The 25,111-nt window shown below is 43.6% G+C and overlaps 2 protein-coding genes across 4 annotated transcripts in view; both read left to right on the top strand.

Annotated features, from left to right (window-relative positions):
* Positions 1 to 5,620, top strand: part of MCF2L2 (MCF.2 cell line derived transforming sequence-like 2) — a 146,934-nt gene extending 141,314 nt beyond the window's left edge. For all 3 annotated transcript variants that reach the window (XM_068145109.1, XM_068145107.1, XM_068145106.1), the window contains one exon: positions 856 to 5,620. In XM_068145109.1, the coding sequence (XP_068001210.1) occupies positions 856 to 956 (101 nt within the window). In that variant the 3' untranslated portion in view covers positions 957 to 5,620. The remainder of the gene's footprint in view (positions 1 to 855) is intronic.
* A 765-nt stretch (positions 5,621 to 6,385) lies between these two features.
* LAMP3 (lysosomal associated membrane protein 3) lies at positions 6,386 to 24,839 on the top strand. Its single transcript, XM_068145110.1, has 7 exons — positions 6,386 to 6,722; positions 6,819 to 7,037; positions 9,546 to 10,318; positions 11,583 to 11,705; positions 15,160 to 15,217; positions 17,008 to 17,175; positions 20,770 to 24,839. The coding sequence occupies exons 2-7, from the start codon at positions 6,992 to 6,994 to the stop codon at positions 20,907 to 20,909; spliced, it is 1,308 nt and encodes a 435-aa protein (XP_068001211.1). The 5' UTR covers positions 6,386 to 6,722; positions 6,819 to 6,991; the 3' UTR covers positions 20,910 to 24,839.
* The last annotated feature ends 272 nt before the right edge of the window (positions 24,840 to 25,111 follow it).

Here is a 25,111-nt window from a genome sequence, read left to right as displayed (position 1 = left end):
AGTGTCATAAGGCAGGGTGTGTTGTAACAGCAGGAGAGTTTTTGTCCTGACACTGGTAGAGTCTGGATTTAGATCAGCATCAAGGCTGTGGTTCTGGTTTAGATTTGAAAACATTAACATCTCTGCTTTCATTATATTTCACCACTGTCTCCAAAGCTGGAGAAAGGGCTGCTCTGTCCAGATTTAAGCCAAATCACCACTAAAAGTTATCCTTTCTTCAGCTTTGGTTCTGACCTAACACACAAACAGGCTGCACTGGAAAAGATGAATCACAGCAACTCTACAGATCAAAGGTATACAATTTGAGATGAATTTTTACTCATCCTTAAATATAATATACTAACATGTGTCCTGCTTTACTTCTGGTAACAAAAGAAAGTAAAATGTGACACAGCCATCCCCTGGAGGGCTGCAGTAGGGAGCTACCAGCATTTTATCCCAAGATACTGGTTTCTTCTGTCTTTAGTTTATTTTGGGGCATTTTTTTTAAGAGGAAAAAAACTTTTCTGAAAGTTAACCAGGATTTTATTCTGTGGCTTAAAGGGCGTTTGGTAATTGCTGTTCCTTCAGCTCCACATCAGGGCAGTTCTGTCTTCACCCTCAGCACCTAACTGTGGCTCCCGTTTCTTTGGCATGCCTAATGCTTCAAATGAAAACTAAAGCCACACACAGACATTAGTTAGTTACATGCCAAAAGGGTTTCCCTTGCCTTTGGTGAAGGAATTAGGGGAGCAGTAGAATTGTGATTGTTTATTTTTTCTTTTATTTCAGGCTTTTGACAGTGAACTTTGAAGACTGTAGATGGGAAATCCTTTAGATGTGTTGTAGTGACAATGACCATGTCCTCCTTTTCAGACACGTACAACGATTCCTGCAGTACAGCCTCAGTAGAGTCAGACACCAAGGAGAGTGAGGTGGCCAAAAGCTTCCCAGCAGAACAGAAGGCTGGCAGATGAATAGCAGGACCAGCCTTCCTCAAGACCTCATCCATCTCTGTTTATTTTGGGCGGACACTAGATCGAAGTTGCCTTTTTCACAAACTCTGAGGTTCATAATTCACTAAAACTTCGTCATCATGAACAGATGAGGACTGTGCTGTCCACCTGGCAAGCTGGGAAAAACAAACTTGAAAGAAGCATCAAAACATCCAGAAAGCATCAAAATCCACCTTCAGTATTAGAGGAGGAAAATACTTCTCGTATTGATCATCAAACTGTTTCAGAAGATGTGGCCTAAATTAGGTCAACAGCAGAGCTGGAGTTACTATGCACGCACCTTTTGACAACTTTGCTTGAACACTGACTTACTGCAGAGGGACACATGCATGGTTAGGAGTTCTTGCTCTACCATGGGGTCACCTGGAGGTTTTTCCATTTGCTTGCCTCTGGCTGTGCCTTCCCCATCCTCCTTAATTCCAGCTGATGCATCACAAATGTGTCCTTTTCTTTGTTTGTTTGTTTTTTTTGCTGATGGTCAACACCAAAAACATCTCCTTTTAGGGTGGCTGTGGAAAGGAAACTTCTGACATGGACTGTCAGGTTTCACACTGCAATGATGTGACTAGTTTTTGCCATGGTGCAGTGAATGACCTGCTGCATACAGTGTTATGATGGAATGATGCAGGTGGCAACTCCTAGTTATGAGATGGAGGTGCAGGGTTTAGCAGGGAAGAAAAGACATGTGATAGCTACTGTGACAAAGAACATTTTGAACTCTTTTTACAATACAAGTCACTCCCCTGCCCCCCTGCAGTCTGTGGTTGCTGGATCACAATCCTTTGCATTTGGTGCCGAGAATTCAATTGAATGCCATTTAATGTCATTTGTTGGAGTAGACTGCATGCTTTCTTTGTGTGCTAGGCTATGGAGTAGGTACATTTCATCCCCCATTTGGAATACACATTGCAGATAGGCAGTGAGCATTAGCTGCTCCCATGAGTGGATAAAGTAGTGTTGTTAAATACTTCTTTCCAGGACTGTTGATTAAAGGTCTGTACCCAATCTCTGCCACATAAGGATGTAGTGTATAAGACAAAGTGATTACAGATGTTGTTGTTGCTATACAAGCCATTAGCTCATTTAGAGCAGCTGGTAAGGCATGAAGGCATTTTGATGGTAATTGGGTCTTAGGTCCCACAAAAGCTGCTAATACTTTAGTAAAGATAAGTATTGACTAAGGGTTGCAGAGAAGCAAAGATCAACCTAGTAAAAATGACCCTGGAATCTCAAGAGTGAGTGCTTGGCTTTCACTGCTAGGGATTCTTCTGTTTAACCCTTAGTCTAGTGGTGCTCTATGTAAATAACCAAGGGGACAAAGGCACTGAAAATGGAGATGAAACAAACCCCAAACCCACTCTTTAGTAATTGAGCCTCTGAGCAAAATAGTAGGAGTCTGTATCTCATCTGCTGTTGTCTTTGCAGGGACCTGAATGTTTTTCTTTCATGTCTCAGTGGAGGCTGGCATTGTAAATAACTTAGTGTGTGAGTCAGGATAGCTGTGAAGCAGATGGATAGTCCGATTCAGGAAAAAGCCTTGGAGGAGGTACAGGCTTATTCGGATTTTGGTTGCCTTTGAAGGCTTATTAGTTAATTTTGAGTTGCACTGTGGTGTCATGGTTCTTCTAACCCTCGATATCTAAACTCTCTCTGAATATTTTCCATTCTTGATTAAAGGACCTGATTGCCTGTACCTTTTTGGAAGATAATTTGGTCCTACAGAGATAAGAGCTTGTCTGGTTTATGCTGGTCATTTACCTTAGAAATTATATGTAGGCTTTCAGGAGCACGAATCCTGATAGTCTGCTGTAGTTGTGAGCATCTTGAGGGAAGAACTGAATCCTTGCAGTCCCCTAAGGAAATATGCAGTGACATTTTCCTATAGTGCAACTATTTTATCCTTTCCCTAAGATGATTTAATTTTTCTTTCTTTGTTACCTTCGGTAATTTTTGCACGGCCTGGTAACAGTGCTTGTGTCTACTCCTGGCCTAAGCATAGGAGAGGAAAGGGGTAGGAAGCTTTGATTGCACATTAATAAATATAGTAAGCTTTGTGTGTGTGTGCCTGAGAGAGAGATGGGAAAGGGTTACCCTGGGCATATGAGACTGCCTGAACAAGGATTTGTAACATTGCTGACAGATGGAAAGATGTAAACCTTCACTTTGAAGTTTCTTTGGAGGAATCTCATTCACTCTAGTGGTGAAATGGCTGTGGGAAGTCTCTGTTTTAATGAAGATGGGGAAAACAGGTATTTTCATTTCTGCCCCTTTCCTGCTTTTGCTGTGTGCAGGGTGGCTCTGTGCTAGTCCTGTATCCCCTGCTGCTGCCATATCATCCTGTAAAAATGGGTGCTGTCGAGTTTCTCAAGTCAGGGACCTTCCAGGGGAGAGCAAAGTATCCAACCCCTTATGTCCCGCTGTGCCTTCCGTGGGTGTCAGTGGTGGCGTCCTGTGGGACAGTCTAGAGCTGGAACAGGGAAGAGGATCGCTGAAGTGTCTCCTCTCTCCCGTTTCACCATCTTGTCATGACAAGTGCAAAGGTATGGTCTGGATGATAACAATTCACCTCCCTGCTTTACTTTTGAAAACAATGCATTGTTTATTTTGGTGTGCAAAATCTCATGTTTTATTCTGCTGGACCAAAGTTTAAGTTACTCCTGCACCATGAATATCTTGAGGATGTAAATCACTGTCCCATAGCTGTGTGCAGCAGTGGTGCAGCACTCTGGCCTGAGTGGTTTTTGGGAGCTGATTGTATCACAGCTATCCTCAAACACTACACAACCTAAGCAGGGAACCCACAACCATTGTATTCAACCTTCCTGCAGTGCTGGTGAGCCAAAGGCAGCTGCCTGCTTCTGTCTCCATGTTCCAAACTCAGACTGCACTGCAGCTACTGCAGCTGCTGCTGGGGAGTAACTGGGGCCTGTTCACAGGTCCACAGAATGGCAGGAGTAGGAAGTGACCTTTGAAGATCATCTAGTCCAACCCCCCTCCACCCCAGTAAAGCAAGTTCATAGATAGCAGGTTGCACAGGATTGCATCCAGGCAGGTTTTTGAATGTCTCAAGAGGAGACACCCCAGCCTCCCTGGGCAGCCTGTTCCAGTGCTTTGCTTGGTTGATGTCTGTGGTGCAGATGTCAGTGAGACAGTGCTGCCCTGCTGGCTTCGCTTTTTGGAAGAATGAAGTTCAGTGACAGAACAGGCTGCTGACAAGTCTGAGAGAAGCCAACCAGAAGTAACCTTCTGTCTTTGCTGAAAAGACAAACTTGGGTTTAATGACTCTGTTGGGTTTTGGTTTGTGGGTTGTTTGGGTTTTTTTGGGTTTTTTGTTTTTTTTATTTTAATAGTAGACAGGATAGTCTTTTAATTAGTGTATTTCTGTCAAAGAAGGTGATAATTAAGGGCATGACTCTCATGACAGTCTAGGATATGATTTGGTAATGTTCAGCAAGACTAGCATGTATGTTAAGGTAAACTTATTCTATATGTGGGTGTTTGACACCACCATTTTCAGGTAGATGGACCTAAAAATCATAGTTCTGAAATAGGGATTTAATTTCAGTGTTGTTTGGAGATGAAGCAGTGACCAGAAAGTAATTTAAAAGTAATGGTTGCCATTAAGTTTCAGTCATAGAAGAGAAAGGTCCTGTAGCAGCACTCGTGGTTGAGCATTGTGCCCTTGCTGCTTGACCAGCAAATCCATGCCAGTTCCCTGGCTGTTGTCTCAGGTCCAGACTAATGAGACCAGCCCTCCAGCAGGATGTTTTGACTTGGGTGTCCTCCCTCTGCTCTATTGCCACCCTCTGTGAAACCTGCAGTAACTTCACATCCTCAGAACTCTGCCCTCTGCTCAGCTGCGTGTAGCTGGGCGACAGACTCCTTCCTTACTGGCACCAATGACAAACAGACAGGCAGCTGCCAGGATACGTAGGTCTTGCCAGGCTAAAATGTAACTGGGCCTGGTCCTCTCCTTCTCTCATGTCTAACCCCACTGGGTAGAGAATCAGACCAGTGGTCGTTGTCTTGATCACAAATGGCTGCAGCCAAACCATGTCTGAACACTGGCTTTTCTTGCCAGTGACAGCAAAGCTGTGTGTGTGTCTTACATTCTGGTTGTGTATGTGATGAAAAGCCATTTTATTATCCATAATTTTCTTAGACTCTTGAGATTTCAAACAGGAATGGGTATGAGAAGCCATGGGCTTCCTTTCCAGAAATACTCAAAGCCTGACTTCAAATATATATATGATTAGAAATATATAAGAATAAGAAAAAAAAAAGAGCCAAATTGTTTATTTCTTCTTGCAGCTGGAGCTGAAATAGCTGCTAAGATTTCCTCTCCCCAGATGAGAATTGGTACAGTTTGTTTTTCTTACATATTTTCCATGGTGTTGATAATGATGTATTTGTATATTGTGACTGATGAGAGATAATCAGGCTGGGGAAGAGCACAGAATTACCTGTGCTTCTTTTCCAGTCAAAACAGAATGTATGGATTTATTACAAGGAAAAAAAAAAGTGTGCAGATGAACTTCCTGTAACGAGGCCACTCTGAGCTGTGTAGAACCACACTGTTTGAAATTTATAAAGATTATAACTAGCACAAAATGTTGTGGTGGTTGTCTCTCTGCAAAGCAACAAGTCAGTGAAGGAGTATCCATAAAGGCCCATCGGCACAGCTGGGAAAATCCACACATCTGGCCAATATCACACATCACGAAAGGCACAGTGGTTTTTCTTTACCTGCCTCCCTCAGTCATATTCCTGAACCCCTGGGACTCTTAGCAGAGTGTGAGGATTCACACAGCCAGCTCAGATTTGCATATGCAAGGTAAGGGAGTTGTGGGAGAACTTTATTATAGCTGGCCCCAAGATATCTGCACTTTGGCTTCCAGTGGTTTATTGGGGACTGACCCAAACGGATGTTGTCGATCGTGCAGAAGGACAAGCAGGTAAAAATAAGACTGTAGAAACACAATGCAATAAGAGAGAGCAAAAGGAATTTGAACTCATTTCAGCTGGTATCCAGACTTTGTCAAAGAAAAGGCTCTCACCTCACCTGAATTTTCAAGTCATGTTCCTGCAGTGCAATATTGGTATGAGAAAATGAAGGATTATTAGGACCATGCCAGATCCCAGCGTGGTGCTTGCATTGTTCCCCAAGCAAGCTCCATGGCAAAGGCCCAGGGTTGGAAACCTAGCCACATGTGAGCAGCAGTAATGCTCTCCTGTTGCAGACCTCTAGTGTGCAGCTGCGCTTGCCAGCACTTGCCAGCACTTGCCTGTGCAGCTCCTGTCCCAGCTTGGTCTGCAAGAGGCATTTCACGTGACATAGGTGGGGCATTGCTGCTTGCTGAGGAGTGTGTTTAGATTCAACATTAATAGTGAGCCAGCCCAGAAGATTCACCTACAACAAGCTTGGTCCTTTGAGCAGAACTGAATCAGACAGCAAAGGCTGCTGACAGTCTCCAACTGGGACCAGAGCCAGCTGGGGCTTTGCTCAGCCCAGTCTCACTTTTAGCAGGTGCCCTGCAGAGATAGCTCAAGATCACATCTCTTCTTCTGTTCCTTAACATAAAAGGAAGAGTTTAGGCCTAAAGAAAGTACTTTTCAAAGTACTGATTTTACAGGTTGTAACCCTCCACTGCGGTGCAGCTGCAGTCTGCACCAGCTCACCAAAACCACAGAGATTTGTGCGGCTTTATGTGGACTTCAGAGCCCCAGGTCTCAGCTGCAGAGAGCCTGTCCTCCCCCCAGTTAGCCCAGCAGTTCTTTCTGTTTTCACTTTCTTTCCTAATCATCATTTATTTCCTTCTGCAGTAGTTTACGGACAAGAAGCATCGGTCTCCCCGCTTCTCTCCACCTCCTTTCCAGCCATGTGACTGAGCACACCCTGCATCAAGTCAAACTTTTCAGTCCCCAGGAAACCTTTGATTTCCTTTCTGCTGGCTCCACGGTGAGACACACCTCTCATACCTGCAGCTGTGCCGGCCATGGAGGGGAGCACACAGCAGTTCATCTTGCTGACCTTCACCTGTGGTGAGTAATATCCTACATCATTTCTATCAGAAAAACAAGGTAGACCATGCTAGTTGTGTTTCTTCTCTGTTAGGACAGGACCTAACAAACTGAAGACTTCGAATAGTTTTGTTGCTAACATTGAGTGGCTTTACTAAAGTCCCACTGCTCCCAAATGGCTACATTTAATTGCAGTTGGTACAGACTTAGCCTGATGTTTTCCTCTGTGTTTTCCCTTGCGCTCTGTGGCGACAAGCTCTGCATGATGGAGTCAGCTCAAAATAGTACAAGAAGCAGACTTTTGGGGGCGTGTTTTCTTAATTAAAAATAACTTTCAGACCAGCAGAACTGACTGAAAGTCCCAAGTGAGACAAGCAGAAGAAAAACTAAAGAAGCATTACTTGAGTCATTTGTCCGCATTGCGAGATGCAGCGCATGATTAGGAAAGCCAGGGTGATGTAGGAAAGCCAGGGTGATGTGGGCAAGCTTGGAGAAGGCAGCCCAGGGTTTATCTCGGCAACAAAGTCGCTGTTCCATCTTCCATGCTGCTCTGTGAAGCCTGGTCAAGGATGTGTCCCAGCATGTTAAGTCATCCCTCAACACCTGCAGCAGTACAAAATCTGCCAGGTGAAGAAGGACAGACCATGGTTTAACCCATGTAATGGCTAAAGGTTTGAGCTGGCTGCTGATTTCTGTGATATGTTTTGCCATACGCACACAGGGGGATCACAGGGGTAACAACCCCCATCCCTCTTCCAGTGCAACGAGCCGGGAGATAGCCCAGGGATTTGACAACCATGTTCTGCTGTAGCTGCTCTGCTCTCTCACACACACTTTATAGCCAAAGTCTGCTGGAGTTGCCCCAAGACAGATACAAAAAGGAGAACAAGATCAGACTGAAAGAAGGAACACTAATAACAGAGATTTTTGAACAGAAAAAGAAACTTATTTCCTCAGCTCCTTATCCATTTTTGATCAGTCCTTTAATAAGAAATGATGTTATGATGTTTTATTCATGCCACAAAGTCAAGTCTTTCTGTGCAGATATGGAATTAAATATAATTAGAGTTTAGGGTTGTGACCGTTTGGGGCTGTCCCCTTAAGAAAGGGAATATTAAAGGTCTAATGGGTTGGAGGTTTAAGAAATTGCTTCTGTGTTGGAGGGAACCTATGACACTGCTGAAGCCCCTCAGAAAATCTTGGTGCTTTCCCAGTTCTTCAAAGACTCAAACCAAAGATGCCAGAGCTGGATAGGGAGGGTTTTTTCAGTAATTGTAGGAGCTGGGTCAGGTTTTTGTGTCCACACAAAATCAGTCAGCTAAACACAAGCATCTTTTCTGGGCAGAATAAAACAGAACAAACCTGCTCTGCAAGTGAGCAGCATGAATGTGTGGTTAGACGAGAAGGTGAAAAATCCACAGCAAGAGTTTTTTTTCACTCACCACTGGGTGACAGCAGACTGAGAAGTGCCACAGCCAATTCATGGCACTATGTGCTCTGCTTCCCACCGTAATTTCTAGCAGCAGAGCAGTGACATTCCTTTCCTGGCATTGACTGAAACTTGTCACTACAGCATGACAATGGGGCTCCAGGTCCAGCCCAGCACCTGCAGTTATCTGAGAGCAGCCCTGACCCTTTTCTGAGAGGTTTGTCCTGGAGTGTTGCATGCATGGAGGCTTGCAGGGCAGAAATGTGGTTCACAGCATTCACACAACTTTGAAGGTGAAGTGAAACAAGGAGATTGCAGCTGCTTGCTCCAGGAAAGTACACCCCAGGGAGCATGCATCCTTCCAGCAAAATGTTGGTTGTATAAAGTTTTGAGCTAGTTGCATAGGGAAAAAACAAAGGAGACTATGGAGAGGGATGCAGAAGTGCAATTCTTCGTTGTTCTGTGATGCCTTTTGCTGGCAGAGCTGCAAAAAGGGCTGTGGTGGCAGGAGCTGTGCAGGTAGTTCCTTTGCTGGGCTCACCAAGAGACAATGTTCAGGGCATCATGGTGAAGTCCTGTGGGCCTTAGCTGGAGAGTAGGCCTGACACCTCAGAAGCCACCTTCCCCTTTGCACAGCAGAGCTACCAAACTACCTCCAACAGCCATCCAAGAAGAGCCAAAACCATTAGCTGAAGCCAGAGAGCAATCCTTACCCTTCCATGGGAGCTCATGTAGCCAAATGCCTTCTGAGAAGACAACCCAAGCCAACAGGTTTAGCAGCATCGCTGTGCCCTGACAGGTTGTGGATGCCCCCTCCCTGGAGATGTTCAAGGCCAGGCTGGATAAGGCCTTGAGCAGCCTGGTCTAGTGGAAGGTGTCCTTAACCCATGGCAAGGGGGTTGGAACCAGATGATCTTCAAGGTCCCTTCCAGCCCAAACCTTTCTATGGTTCTGTGATTCTGTCTGCTTCCACTCTCCTGTAATGACAGAAGCCAAATGAAAAATAAAATCATATTACCCATTTGGTAACAAACTCACTGCAGTTATCAACAGAAATGTTAAAAATAAAGGCTTATACTGATTTATTTGTTTCTTTGCAGCATTTTCCTCCTGCTTTGCTGAGGTGGCCCTGGGGGTTGAAGTGTCTCCAGGAACCACATCCTTCCACCATGCAGCTACTTCTGCTCAGCCACTTTCCTTTTATCATTCTTCATCCCATCAAGGCACCACAGCTCATTTTAACAGCACAGGCTCTCTTGAAACAACCCCCATAAACCATAGAACAACCGTGCAGACAACAGACCAGCACCAGGTAACAACAGCACCAGGCCATCACACAACATCCAAGGCAGGAGCAACCACCACACAAGTGACCGAACAGAGCTCGACAGCAGTATCCACATCAGCAGACAACACAGCAGATGGTGAGGCTACAACCCAGGCAATGGAAACAGTTACACCTACAGTGAAGAACACAACCATATACCCCATGTCCTCAAACAAGCAAGGCAGGACACACCTAAGCACCGAAACGACAGCAGCAGACACAAACACAAACGATACAACACCAGATACACAAACAACAGCTGCTGCCACAACTACTACAGCCATCTCCATGCAAACTGTAAAGCCCACCACAGGGTCAGGAAATCAAACAACAGCACCTGGAAGTCCAACAACTACAGCCATGACCAACACAACCACCACTCATCCTGCGACTCAAACCACCATCCCATCGACTGCAACGACACTGAGACCCACTCCTGAGCCCCAGCCTGCTCCTATCCCCACTGGCACATACATAGTATCCAATGGAACCAGGACCTGCGTCAAATTGGTCATGGGTTTGCAACTGATGGCTCAAAATACACAGGTGAGGTGAAAGTACTACAAGGCTGAGCTTTGTGATGACTTTGTTAGCTGGAATTTAATCTTCTTTCAAAGCAACTTTCAGAAGCTGGCTTGTATGATAAAAATAAGTGGTGTGCTACCAGTCTCAGGACTCTTCGGTGCCACAGCATCTCAGCTGCTCTACTCTGGCTTGTATGATGATGTCAGTGGGACATAGTGGTGCTTCCTCACTTCAGTCATGTCTGTATAGTAGCATACTGGCAGGGGGAGATGAGCCTTCAGTGTTATTTGTGTTTCCCAGAATGGGTGACTAGTAGAAATCAGAACTGGATTCAGTGAAGGAATTGACATTGAGAGATGCAATGAAAGCAAGAAATTGTCAGTCCACAGACTTGGATTCAGCAGTGGGTTCTCTTGATGCTCTGACACAATCCTTGATTTTAGGATCACAGGAACCTCCAGGCTGGATCAGAGCAGGAGATCTGGGGAGCTGGTACCCTCTCCTCACAGTGACCCACTGTGAATGATCAGGGAAAAGACATAAACCCCAAAATGGTGGTTCTGTCCTTCAGGGTTATGGTTTCATAGCTTCCATTAATACAGTATGTGGGATTACATCTGCAGGCTCTGGAATTCATATGCCTTGAGCCATCTTCATTACAAATCCAAATATTCTTGTTTGGGATCTGAATATTTCAAACATGGGATGAGTACCTAATTTTCCTAAAAGCAGTTTTCCTCCCTCATCCTGGTGGAAGCCAGGCCAGGAGCACTGTGTTTGCCATGAGACTGAAGGAGCCAAACTATATTCAGGGCTGCAGAGTTCTCTCTTCAGACTACAGTGTGGGCTGGTAGACACCAGAAATGAACTGTGCAGGACATCATGAGGAGACTGTGGTGTTATAAAGAGCAACATATATTGAAGCCAAGCCAATCCAATCCCTGCCTGCCTCGGTCTTAATCTTTCCTCTGCCTTCAGGCACACGTTCACACTGCTCCCACTTATGAAATTAGCACTGGTCCTCATCTGAATTTTATCAGTTCACTGAGTGAGCATAAAATGATTATTTTCTGCCAACTTAATATGCCAGAATAGCTCAGTGATGTGTCAGACGAGTGCTTTATGGTTTATGAGTGGGGAACAACCCTGGCAGAGAGTAATTAGGCTGCTGCAACCACTGGCATGTGGTACAAACAACAGAACAGCTATAAATCTCTGTGTATTTCTTATTAAGTTTCCCCTCTCTTGTTCATCAGCAGCCCTGCAATGTCTCTTCTCTCCACAGGAGCAGATGGAGTACGTGGTTGTCAACCCCAATGCAACACTGATATATGGAAGCTGTGGGATGGTGCAGTCTGAGCTGAACATAACCTTCAGTGGAGGATATGTAAACTTCACCTTCATAAAGGTAATTGTTGCATTTAGAGGAAAGGGCTGTTTAGGACTGGGGAACTGGAACTTAGGCTGCCTTTGATCCAGCTTGTGCTGTAGGAAAAGACATTTCATCCACCTCTGTCATAGTTTTCCATTTGTGCATAAGGCACTATTACTCTTGTCCTTCCCAAGAATCATGGAATCTTAGAATATTAGGGATTTGAAGGGACCTCTAGAGACTGAGTCCCACCTCCCTGACAAAGCAGGATCATCTAGGGCAGGCCACACAGGAATGCATCCAGGTGGGTTTTGAAAGTCTCCAGAGAAGACGACTCCACACCCTCTCTGGGCAGTCTGTTCCAGTGCTACATCACTGTGCCAGGAGCTCTGGCTCACTACCAAATTGCTCTTACAAAATGGTGTCTCAGAGACCACCTGAGTGCCAGTGAGGTTAGCTATTTACTTCCTATAAATGCCAAACATCACAGCTGCCCAGCCAGCAGCCAGCTGTGATCATTACATCCAAGGGCAACCTGTGCAGTTGTAAGTACTCAGGAGCTGCAGCACATTCACAGCTGAAGGGGCCTAATTTCATCCAATTTCTCAGTGGAAAACAAGCAAACTACAACAAAATTGTAGATAAGTATCCTTAAAATGTACCACATCAGAGAGACTTCTAAGTACACAGAGAAACCTGGGCAAGAGAGAGGCCCTGCTTACATGGTGGGAAAATGAGCTTTCTTTTTGTCTGTTGTACCATGTTGCCCCCCATTGTATGTGGATGAGACTTTACTACAAACCACCAAGAGTATTCTAGCCACAGGAGAAAACTGCTGAGTGCAGCCACCCTCTTGCTTCCCAGACAGCTGACACATTTTGGGAGGCAGTGTGCAGTACTATTTATATGAGACCTACTAAGAGCTGGCTGGTGATGGACAGAAGATAATAACTGTGCATAAAGTCATCAATGATCAGGGAGGAATACAGCATGGTTTGGATCCCATCAAACTCTGGGTGAGTGTAACACCCATTAAAGCATGACCAGGAGCTCCACAGCAGCTCAGGGCTGCATCTGACCATTGCTGCTACCCAATTACCCAAGCCAACATGTCAATCTTACCACCTGGTTCCAAGCTCAAATTAGGGACCATTAAGAAAAGCAGAAATGGTAAATCAGTCGTTTCCACAGAAAGTCCAAGAGTCAACAGCAAGTTATCATAGTACCACAGTACAGTACAGAGTACATTAGAGGTTGGAAGGGAGATCATTGAGTCCCACCCCCCTGCCAAAGCAGGATCACCCAGAGTAGTCTGCACAGGAATGCATCCAGGCGGGTTTTGAAAGGCTCCAGAGAATGAGACTCCACAGCCTCTTTGGGCAGCCTGTTCCAGGGCTCTGTCACACTCCCTGTAAAAAAAGTTTCTCCTCGTGTCGAGGTGGAATCTCATACCATACCTGACTCATTCATGCTTGAGCAGAGAAAGCATTTCAATTTAAACATCACCTGGATTTTTAGTTGAACTTGATGACGTTCAGAGGTCCCTTTCACCCCCTACCATTCTGTAATTCTGTAGAGCTTTTTAAACCCTACAGAAGGAAAGTGAGGTTAAAAATGCAGGAGCTGTTGTAAAACAAAGGATCACTTCAGATGGTGAGTGTTTGCTTTAAACCTATGCTTCCTGCAACAAAGGGAGCATTTTCTGTGTTACAAGGATCCTTGGGAAAAGTCTGGTGATTCAAGTACCCGTGAAAGCCCCAGCTTGCAACAGCGCTAAGGAGAGGGACATGAATCTGCAGGAGGTACTTGACCTGTCTTGCCCTGAAAAAGGTGGTTATTGGCACAGCATTAGACAACCCACCCTCCACTTAAAGATAAGCCTCAAGAGCATAGCAGGGCTTGGCTTAGACTTCTTTGAAATTCAAGTTAATAAAAAATCCTTTTGCTGCTGTTTTTCATGTTTGGCCCCCACGGCTTCTCTAACTGCTTTGAACCCAGAGTGCTCCAGTGGTGGCACTTCTGATTTTCATGGGTGAATGAGGAGCTGGATCAGGCCCCAGGGCTGTGGTACTGCTGTGGGTTAACAGGAGGTGAGTAGCTGGCTCAGAGCTCACTGCTGCTAGCTGCCTTTTACAAAGAACTTGAAAAAAGGAAGTTTTGTAACCAGCCCACAAGATGTGAAGCAGGAGCAGGTGTTTTCCCCAAGCAAAGTTAGGAACTGGGGCCCAACAGAACTTAATGCTGCTGCCAAAACAAACAAACAAAACGGATAATATTTTACCTATTTATGCCTTTAAGTAGAAATAATGCTGAGAACTTCTTCTGTGGTGTATTTCTTCCTTAAACTTTCCCAGTCTATCCTGTCAGGTTTCAAATTGCATGTTAAAACTGGGTCCACAGAAGACATTCATGTCTCCTGCCACTTGCCTACCAGTTGCATTCACCACTCCCTGTGTGCTCACAGCTGAAATTAAAATGAGTGGTGGGGCTGCTACATAAAGACTTATATTATATTCCAACACTGCTACCAGGGAAAAGCTCTTAGGGTTAGCTGTCACCTTATGAGTGTCTAGGGAAGGACAGCATTCAGGTTGCACCAGGAGTTTAAGGCACATGCAGGCAGGACACTCAGCTGGAAATTTTGCTCTCTGTAATTGTACCAGGTGCTTTCCATGTCAGCAGTCTGTAAGCATATGAAGAAAAGGCCACCAAGAGCCAACAGTGTCAGCAGGGTGGAAAAAACAGTTATTTCTTCCCTACACAGCCAGATTGCCGTTTCCTCATTTGCAGAGCCTGCTGTTGGCAGGCAAAATAGAAAATGAGTGGTGCTAGCATGTGAGGTGCTCCCAGGTCTCAGCTTGTTGCTGTCCTTTCCCAGTTCAAGCCAATGATGAACACAGCAGCACTGCTGCTTTCTGCAGTTTGCTCACCTGAAGGGCAGCTACAGCTAAAGTGCACTGAGACTCCTGAATACTTTGAAAGGTGTAGGCTTAGGCCCTGCAAGCAATCAGGCTGGAGGTCAGCATGGATTAGTTCTGTGAAGAATTACTCAGGAGAGCACTGTAGGGACACTGAATGAAAGAAGAATGGGCAAATTAGAAATAACACAACCTTATCATGTGCCTATTAATTTGTGTGGTGTACACTGTCTGCTTGACTCCCTCCTACTTTTGATTAAGGGAGCTGTCACACAAATGTCTAGCTTGAGCAGCGTGTGAAATGACACCTGCGTGGTCCAACGTCATGGACCTGAGCAGAACTGGTGCTGTAGCCGCCACTACTGAATTACACCAGCTTCTTGGCCATTAGTGCAATCACTTGGCAAAGAAAAACCAAAGCATGCAAGCAAGGTGGTTCTTGGGTCTTGGAGAAGATGCTTTAAAATGTGTTTCGTTGGGGGATTCTTTGTGACCATTTTGCTGTGGTGAACTGTATTGTTTTTCACAAAAAAGAGGAGGTATTACAAGTAAAGAGAGATCTTATTTTTCAGCAAGCTCCGTCATACTATGTCAGTAAAATTGAGACAAGATTGCAGTTATCTTCTGAAGGTCAGTGAATTTTATACTTGTTTTCCTATCAAACTGTTCTGGGCTTTGCTATCTTCAAAAGGCTAGATTTTGCAAAGTTTGTGTTTTATCCTGCTTTCAAAATGGCATTCAAGAGAAGGGACTGAACAGCAGTTTTATCAGAATTGTTCAAATTTCCTGCCCCACCTCTGTCAGAACAGAGATTACTTCAATCCCAAATTTAAGATACAAAGCAGTCCTCAACGATTTTACCTGCAAACACACAGAAATGCTGTGACTCACTGAGTTGCATGCACCCTTGCAGTCTGATTAAGCAAACTAAATGAATCCAGTATCTGGATCAGAGAAATGCAGAGTTGGATCTAGATTTCATATACACCAATATGGATAGAAGACATGCCTAACATTTTGGGTTGGCAAAAGTAATAACTGGATCCAGGCTGAAGTTCCTCAAATCATCCTGGAATCCTAGACCTTGGCCATGCTCTTCTTAGGTGATTGGATTTTCTTTGTCTTGTGTATTCTGCTTCTTGCCATTTGAACCTTCAGGAGCTGCCCTGGAAGCTACCTCCCAAGAAATGCTAAGAGAACATCATTTAAGGCAGAGAGAAAAATTCTGAGACATTAATTTTATACAAATTCTTCCCACTGTATCAAATCTCTGACAGGTCAGTGACCACATTATGTCACTTCTCCATTTGTTACTCATAAATATTTAGATTGAATTCTATCCTTGAAAGAAGAAAACCAAATCAGGAGCTTGACCAGGTGTGTGCTAACAGCACTGAGCTTTTTGGAAGCTCAGTGATTTTGATTGATGAGGACCAAGAATCATAGAATCAATAAGGTTGGAAGACATGCCAAAGATCATCAAGTCCAACCTGTCACCCAAGACCTCATGGCTACCAAGTCCATGTCCAATCCCCTCTTGAACACCTCCAGGGATGGTGACTCCACCACCTCCCTGGGCAGCACATTCCAACTGCCAACAGCTCTCTCTGTAAAGAACTTTCTCCTCACCTCGAGCCTAAACCTTCCCTGGCGCAGCTTGAGACTGTGTCCTCTTGTTCTGGTGCTGGTTGCCTGGGAGATGATACCAACCCCCTCCTGGCTACAACCACCCTTCAGGTAGTTGTAGAGAGCAATAAGGTCTCCCCTGAGGCTCCTCTTCTCCAGACTAAACGACCCCAGCTCCCTCAGCCTCTCCTCGTAGGGCTTATGCTCGAGGACTCTCACCAGCCTTGTTGCCAGAGCGTGCTGCACACTGTTGTGCTTGCAGATGTTCGAGATGCAGTGATGTAGACTTGGTGATGTGGAGCATTTTGTCTTATACTGGTCTATCTGCTTTCAAGATGTTTTCATGATTTGGACTTCAGCCATATTTTCTGCAAGGTACTGTGGCACTGACATATTTAATAATAAAAACATTTAATACATAAAGCAACATGGACTAGGTATGTCCAGTTCCTATGTTAGAGATGGCATCTGTTTTGGATGGAAAGAGCTGTGATGGAGATCTAGTAGTCTGCTCTTGTGAGAATCCTAAACCCCTCTTGCACACTGAGGTTGCTAAGATGTGATCTGAAGGAGCACCTGAAATTTTAGCCACTTTTTCAGACCCAAGCTCAGCTGAGTTGCGTGTTGATAATTAAAACATGGGAAAAGTGGAACTGATGCATTCTGGGGAAAATGCCCATACTTTAGTCACATCTGTGACTGCTGCTCTGCCAAAACAGCAGCAATCCTCAGAAAGATGTTGGCTCCAAAAGTTAGTGTGGATTCTCATTTCTCTCTCTCTTTATGGCCTCTAGGTATGCTTTACTATGCAGCCATAGAGAAAAAGCTGTTTACAACAAAGCTGGGGAATTCCTTTAAGTGTACCAGCAAGCAATTCTTCAGCTTGGAGAAGAACTTCCAGCTGCTCTTTGTTAATATGCAGCTGCAGGCATTTGACATGGTCAGTAACCAGTTTGGAAAAGGTAAGTAGAAGCATATCTTTTCCACCCTTCTGAGATCTCTGCTAGGGTGATAGATAAAAATCTGCTAGATGACAACTCTAGACACATGCAGTGATCCTGTCACACCTATGGCACAATCACAACTTTGTAATATTTCCCAGGTTAATGTAACCTGCCTACTGCTGTATTCTCACCCTTTCCCAAGTCATCCTCAACACACCTATGGAAGGTAGAAAAGTATCTTTCCCTTCTGCATTTAGTACTGTGTTTCACTTTCTTATTAAAAATGTTCATCTTTACAGCCACAATTTTACTTTTCACTGGTTTCCTCTCAGAGCAAGCAGAGGTCTGTTCACCACCGTTGCATTACCCAAATCCCCCCTTCCCCCCAGTATGTACAATTCAGTTCAAGGTCACTGTTGTCAATACAGTCAGATTTTAGCTATTTTGAAAGGCTCTCGACTCTCACGATGTCCCACAGCTGCAGCAGCAAAGCTGCCAACTAATAAGGGATATTTGTCAATGCAGGATGATACTGTCAGAGCAGCTGTGTCTAGACATGATGAAACGTGCTCCTGAGGAGAAGCACAACTGGCATGCTCCCAGATTCAGGATTAAATATGATGCTCAGCTCTGCAATTTGTCTTGAGTGCAGCCACAAAGAAGCAAGCACATCATTTAGTAAAAGTCAGAGACAGGCCAGTACTGATTCCCTTGGTCTCTAGACTGCCCACACTGACAGAATGTATTTGGATTCATCATAACTTCTTCCCTACACTCACCCCCTGGAGTTTCTTCCACAGGGAAATGAGATGTTGTCATCCTTGGTTTGTGTCCAGTGATGCAGCCTGGACCTGGCCAGGCTGTGGGACCCAGGACTGCTGGGTGTACTAGGAAAATCCTGTGTTCCATAGTACGGGCACCCTCACAGTCTACTGTCCTGCTTCTTATGAGATGTATGAAAGATCCTTCAAAAAGCAGAGAGCTGGACTAGATAAGAGCCTGTGGTCTCTTTCAAATTGTATAACTTCATATTTCTGTAGTTTCCATGCAAGAACTCAGGTGGACAGATAGGCTTTTTAACTCTTCAGCCCGTCAGATGCACTAATAAATCATTCCCTTCTTCTGACATTTGACTTTCTGTGTGCTTACAAAATATTGCCACTTTTCTTTTCACTTTAGATCTAATTGTTTATTCAGTTTAGATCTGTTTGAGTCTTCCTTTCTTAGTTTGCCATTTTGGCTGCCTTTCTTATTTTAAAAGGACTTTAATGGGAAACAACATTTCAGGCTTTTTTAACACATGGACTTCTTTTCCCCCCATACTTTTCTTTAAGTTCTTAAAAGCCACACTGGGAATCCAATCTGTGCTCTCATTCTCATGAAGATTTTTTTCATGGGATAACACTGAACTGGAACAGCTCATGGGATCCCATCTGGTCCCCACATTCCCATTCAAATACGTGCAATGAGTGAGTTCAATCATGGTTTTTTGGTATGGCCTCACCTCTAGCAGAGACAGTTTAAAAAAACAACAATTTCCTTGTCCCCCACCCCCATATAGGTCAGGCAAATCTCTGATAATCAATACCATATACAAAATTAAGTTTGCTCTTAATCAAGGGGCTGAGAAAGCAACCACCACCTCTGCAATAATTCCCCAGTGGGCATGAAACACATGAAACTGCTATGTACCTCTGCTCTGTATGCAGGTTTTGAAAGACAAAATCCCCAGTGAAGCAATGGCTCTATACACACCACCAGCCTCCTCCCCGAGGGTGTCTCGGGACTGGTGGTTTCACTTCTGTTGTCGATTTGCTTATCTTTAAAAAGGGAAGGAAAAGGAAACATTAACCATTGTTGCTTTGGAGTTCCTTACAGACTGCAGCAGTTACATCAATAGCTTGGCCTGTTTAAGTCTGGAAAGCTGTAAAAGCGTCTTCTGAACTGCACTTCAGTATATCAGAAACAATTTCTAGAGTCCATAGTCCAAGGTTTTGTCAGAGCAAAAATGGCCAGTTCAAACATCTCAGGTTTCTACAATATCCAAATGTAAATACTTTTCAGCTTACTTCCCTAAAAGCAGGCTGCATTAGCCAGACAAAGCCTTAAAAAGGCAGTGTCTAGTAGAACGCTGATGGCTTTGGCTTTGTGGTACTGCACCACATGAAATCAACATTTGGATCAGAGAAGCGGATTAGACTTTGGAGAGAGCTGCATGGAGGCTCTGGAACTGTGACATGATGTCATGCACTCCACATGCTCCCTGGGCTTACTGCCCACGGTTGGTGTAAAGATTCCCACTGAGGAAAAACCCAAGCTAAGCTACAATCTGTGCCAGCACAGTCATCAGAATTAGATAATAACAGAGGCTTTTATCTAGAGTGCTGAAAAAAAATCCCTTGGAAAAGTCACAGGAAGTGAAAGAGATGGAGGGTGTTGGATCTCCCTCCTACCCTAGGTATAAACTGGATTCACTGCTAAGCTGGGATATATTTTGGGGTTTAGCTGAACCTACTTAGAGGATAGTTTGCTACTTGGTGCCACTCAAAGCGTTGTGCTAGAGGTCTGCCTTTCTCTGGAACCCAAGGAAGGACCATTCCTACAGGCTGAATGGAAGATGTCGGTCTGATCCAGTTCTGGGATAACATATTACTGACCATTCCCAGACCTTGCCTTCACTCCTAGGACTGCACTCCTTGTATTGTGAATTTGAGACTGATCCTGCCATTGTTATTTAGGTTAATATTCCATTTATGTCAGTGACCCAGCTAGTACACGTTATCCATAGGAAAGCTGCCAATTTGCCCCAGCCTGGGAGTTCATTTCTAAGTCACGACTTTGCAGATATCAGAGGATGACATGAATATTTATTTGGGTAAGGACAGAGGAAGTCAGAATTTGCCCCCTCTGTACTTAAGAGGTATGTTTGGGGCAAATATATTTTTGGATGGTTCTTAAAAGATATTACTTGTGTCAAAACCTTTTCTGATATCATCATATGTACAATAAAACTACAATGATACTGCTAAGCAACTTCCTGGACTAAGTCCAGTCTCTTGATGTTCTGAGTGAGCCACAATTATCGACAAATATTCTGAATTAAACAGAGAGAACAATTAGGAAATACTAAGTTAACTAGGACCTTTTCTACACTAATGATGCGCTGCACTATGGGCTCCCTTCACTAGCCTCATCCTTTTTACTGGGCAGAAGCAATTAGATGCCTCACAGGAGCAGTTTTTGTCCATGCAGGGTGTGTATTACTCTTTGTTTTCAGACTTGCACTTCATAGTGTGATGCTCCACATCTGCTATCAGTAAGAAAGCCTCCTGCTGTGTATGTACTGATCTTGATGGTAAAACAATTACTGTGGACATGAAAGAGGAGAGACAGTCTCCAGTGAAGCATGTAGCTATTTTAAAAGGGGCAAATATTGTTTCCTTGACATGAGATTCACCACAGATAAAAATGGAGTAACAGGAAAAGGGAAAAAGAAACCAATGTCTTGAGAACTTCTGGCTTGTATTTGCTAACTTTCCTGGAATACAGATGTATAGTCTATGAGTATGGTGATCTGCTATAACACATTCTCTGATCTCCTTTTGCTTTCAGAAGAAGAATGTTTTCTTGATAAAAACAGCCGAGCAGCTCCCATAGCAGTGGGCCTGAGCATCCTGGGATTGTTTGTCATTGTGTTTGCCACTTTCCTGATTTCCCGAAGAAAGCCACACAGAGGATATGAACGTATCTGAGGTGCCCTTGAACTTCCAATTGTGCACAGCAAGTAGAGAAGTTACAGGAGTTTTAGCTTCTACTTGGTAATCTCAAGGCCCTGAGGCCACCTTTTTAAGTGTGATGACACCGTGCTTTAAAAGCTAATCGATATTTTTAGAAGGGATTTCTTTAAGATGGGAAGAAGAGACCTCACACTATCTACTTTTGGCTATTTTTAGCACCTAATTTAGATGTAGTTTGGAGGCCCAAAGTGAGGAAGCTATTCTTAGCACCTAATTTAGATGTAGTCTGGAGGCCCAAAGTGAGGAGCCTAAATTCTTTGTGTTATTAACAAAGGAGGCAATTCAGACTACTTAAGCCTAAAAACAGCTTAAAGCAAGCAGTATCAGTATCCTCCAGAATATCCACCAAGTTTTTAAAGATAGCGTTTCGATTTATGAAAATAGATGAACTCAGTAATAGGACCTTCAAGTAAATAAACCAGAGGACCACAGCTAGTTGACAACCCTGTTAAATCTGAGCTCAGTGAAAGTCCTGTGGGAACACTGTGTATGCTGAAATCTCAGAGCAAGTCTAAGGGTCACTGCCATTCACAAGGAAGTTCTCACCAGTCCTGGTGGATTCATTTTTTGTTTGTTCTTTTTATCCCCCCCTACTAAGCTCTTCACAAGGAGACAGGAGTAATATGTGACTCTCACTCTGGAGGCAGTATTTGTAGAACACGTTCTTGTCTTCAGTGACTGTGTATGCAAACAAGAGAAGATTACCCAACAGGGTCTGCCTGGCCAGTGTGTGCCAAAATGGTCATTTGTCACTGCCTGTTTCAGCCCTGCTGCTAAAGATGTCTGAGCTTCTTGCCAATAATTCTTGAACTGCAGCCTCATAAAACACAGCACACTGTAGAGATCTAATGTTGGTAAGTGCTGCAAACTGCACAACTGAAGAGCTGCATGACAAACAGCTGAGATGTCTGTGCAGCAGATCTGGGCAGGTGTTTAGGGATGGTAACTTCATCCATGTGCCACACCAGGCCAAGCCACCCCCCCACACACACACTTGTCAATGGCACAGCATCCCTTTGGCAGACGTTTGCAACACAGTGTGGAGAAACCTAACATGAGGGTCTGAAAGCACTGTCACACGTGGGCTGATGCTAAGGGCAGCAGTACAATAGATGGGAAAATAGGTGAATTTGCTTGATAAATTCAAGGACCTCACTATTTTGTGATCTTGTGAGAGCTCATGAATCACCCACTTCCGATTCAGACATGGACCTGTTACAGTGACCACCACTGACCTTAATAAGTGCACCTCCACTGAGATGGCATCACTGTGATCTCTTCATCTGGGAAGATACCACACTCACTGAAAATGCCAGGGATTAAATAGGCAGAAATGTGGCAGACCTGTGCAAGGCCCATAAGCAAATGGAAATCCACTGATCCTGTATGTTCCAGGCTTGTTGAGAAACAAAAGCTTGCACAGGCCTCAGATGCTCTCTGCCCAAAAGTAAATGCTCTGCAGTGAGCTTACAGCTGAGCAGCTGGATTTTCACATGGTAATGATTTGGAATTGCTTTAAAACACACTAATTGATACACTCCATAGTCTATTTCCTGCTAAACCAATGATGAAGGCAGGAAAGTAGTAATTGGTTTTGAGATCAAGTTCAGCTAATGTTCTGTGTTGTAACAAGGAAAATCTCGTTGTCACAAAAGACTGGAAAAGCTAAACAGATGCAGAGATGTACAGATGTACACATCACACACTGTCTACTGCTGCAAATGATATCAAAATGATAGAAAAATTATAAATACACTTGCAAAAGAGAACCCCCTTAGGAGTTATGGTAATGGCTTACATTTTACCACAAAAGTTTTGCCTGGAAAAGGTTTGTGAAATGGCATCCACTAAACAAAAGAAAGACTGAAGTGATCTGCAAAAATTTCCTTGTTAGTTTAATCTGGATTGAAACAAAACAGAAATGCTGGGAGATAGTTTAATTTCCATTAACGATGGCCTAAATCTCAAGCAATGGTGATGGAACCTCACTGGCTTTTTCACTGGGTGAAACTGATGATAATATCATGTGAGTTTAAGTATTTTTTAAACACTTAATCATTTTTGAAGTAGTTTTGATATTTTACTAGTATTTAACCGTTGAGAGTTTACTTAGTTAAATTAATAAAGAAAATTGATCCTTCCATTCCGAATTACCAGAAGATGCTGGTCTGTGTCAAGAACAAAGTACAATCATACTGTTCCCTAATTAACGTAACTGTGGAAGTAATTAACAGTCTCCAGCAATGTCTCCTTTGAGTCCAAATGTAACAATAAATAAGAAAGGTAAAGACAATTTTGAAGCATGTTTGCACATGAAGAAACAGGTCAGAAGTCAGAACCAGCTGAGGGAAAGGGAGGCAGCTGAATACAACTATAAGGGAAAGGGAGGCAGCTGAATACAACTATAAGGCAGAGTGGTACAGGAAAAAGAACACCGAAGTTCCAAATTTGTAGTGCAGAGACAGCGAGTTGAACAGCATTTGGCTGAATACTCAGATTGAAACCTGGGTATTTCAACTGTTGCTTTGTAAAGGCTCCAGCACAGCTACCACTGTTTAATGAACATTATCTAGCTTATTCTCACCCTTCTTCCTTCTTTCCCTGCTCACTGGACAAGCAGCCTACTGAGGTCAGTGGCATTGTTCATTGGCTTAATAGGATTCCTTTAGAGCTCAGGGTTCAATAATACTATTAATGCTCTTTAGAAAGCAGATTTTTGATATTCAAAACATTTACTACTAAGTTTTTATTTCTTTTTCCTTTTTATTTATTTAATCAAGAGAATTGATGCAGGAAAGGGAAATATATAGATGAGTTTCCATGAAAATGAGCTTAGTGTGACAGTGATATTACTGTCCCAAAGCCTAATGTGGATATTTTAACAACAATCACCACACATGATCCATGATCTGACCCTAAGCCATTCTGACCAGTGATCAATAGGCAGCTGTCTCACTCAAAACTGAGTCCTTTTTCACATGTTCTTTGGACCGGTGTGTTGCATGATCTATACAGTGTATTGTTACTTCTACTGGTATGGATAGAGCATTTTCATGTTATATTCTCTACTGAAAAATCTCTTTATGTTAATATTTAATCTTTTAAATTTGATATCAACATAAAGAAAGAAAACTGTTCTTACTGACTGATGATTCTATGTATCAGAGAGCTGAGGGGAGATATGATTTAGTAATGGACTTGACAGTACTAAGTTAAAGACCTTAAAGGTCTTTTCCAACCTAAATGATTGATTCTATGATTCTAAGGGCAGAGCCTGCTATGGGAAAGGACAAGGCTGCAGCTGGGTCCCAGAGTGACCAGGAATGTCAGTCCCAGCAGCCCCAGCTCACTTTCCCCCCTGCCGCTGTGGACTCTGATCAATCCATCTCTGAAGCAGAAGATATTGATTGTGGTGTCATGATTCAACTCATCAGGGATGCTATACTTAACTTGCATGCAAGCATGTGCTACTCCAGATACAATGGGGTCACTCATAGAAGTTATGAGTTGAGCACTTCCTTATAGCTCCCTGACACTGTGCTCCGCTGCAGTTCTCACCCCACACTATTCCCTATGTTCTTTTGCACACCCAGCATAGACACAAGAGCATCCCATGAGCCTGATGAAGTTGTACTTAGCCAAATATTCAAGGAGTTTGAAAAAAATGAAATCTTGATTTACAGTTCTTTTTCTTCCCAATTAAAACCCAGTTGTTAATTCTGGTTGAAGAAGGGAGAGGTAGATTAGCAGTTGGAGTGTATGAAAATGGTTTGGTTGATCACTTCTAGCTTGCTATAAAATATGGTTGCTATCTGCTATGACAAATAAGATATTATTTTTCTATTATTGGTGTTTCTACAATAAAGGCTGTATTTAGTCATTAAAGTGTGCATTGGTGTGCATTTATTTTATCTCTCAAGTGTTGCTCACCCTAAACTGTTTATAGTGCAAATGAAACAAATAGGCAGGGTCCTACTGGCTCCAGACACAAGCCACAGATACTGATGTGCTTATATCCTAACCACAACCTTGATGACTATTTCTTCTGTGGCTTGGGCATATCATCTGCCATTGCTATCTTTATTTCATCAGCATTATAAAAAAAGAATTAAAAATAAAACCCATTTGCAAATATGATGTAGTTTTCTGTTCATCTC

This window comes from Melanerpes formicivorus, unplaced genomic scaffold, assembly GCF_026170545.1.
Source record: "Melanerpes formicivorus ecotype bairdi unplaced genomic scaffold, bMelFor1.0.p_v2 SCAF_12, whole genome shotgun sequence".
NCBI classification, from domain to species: Eukaryota; Metazoa; Chordata; class Aves; order Piciformes; family Picidae; genus Melanerpes; species Melanerpes formicivorus.
This window is presented reverse-complemented; position numbering and strand designations above follow the sequence as displayed.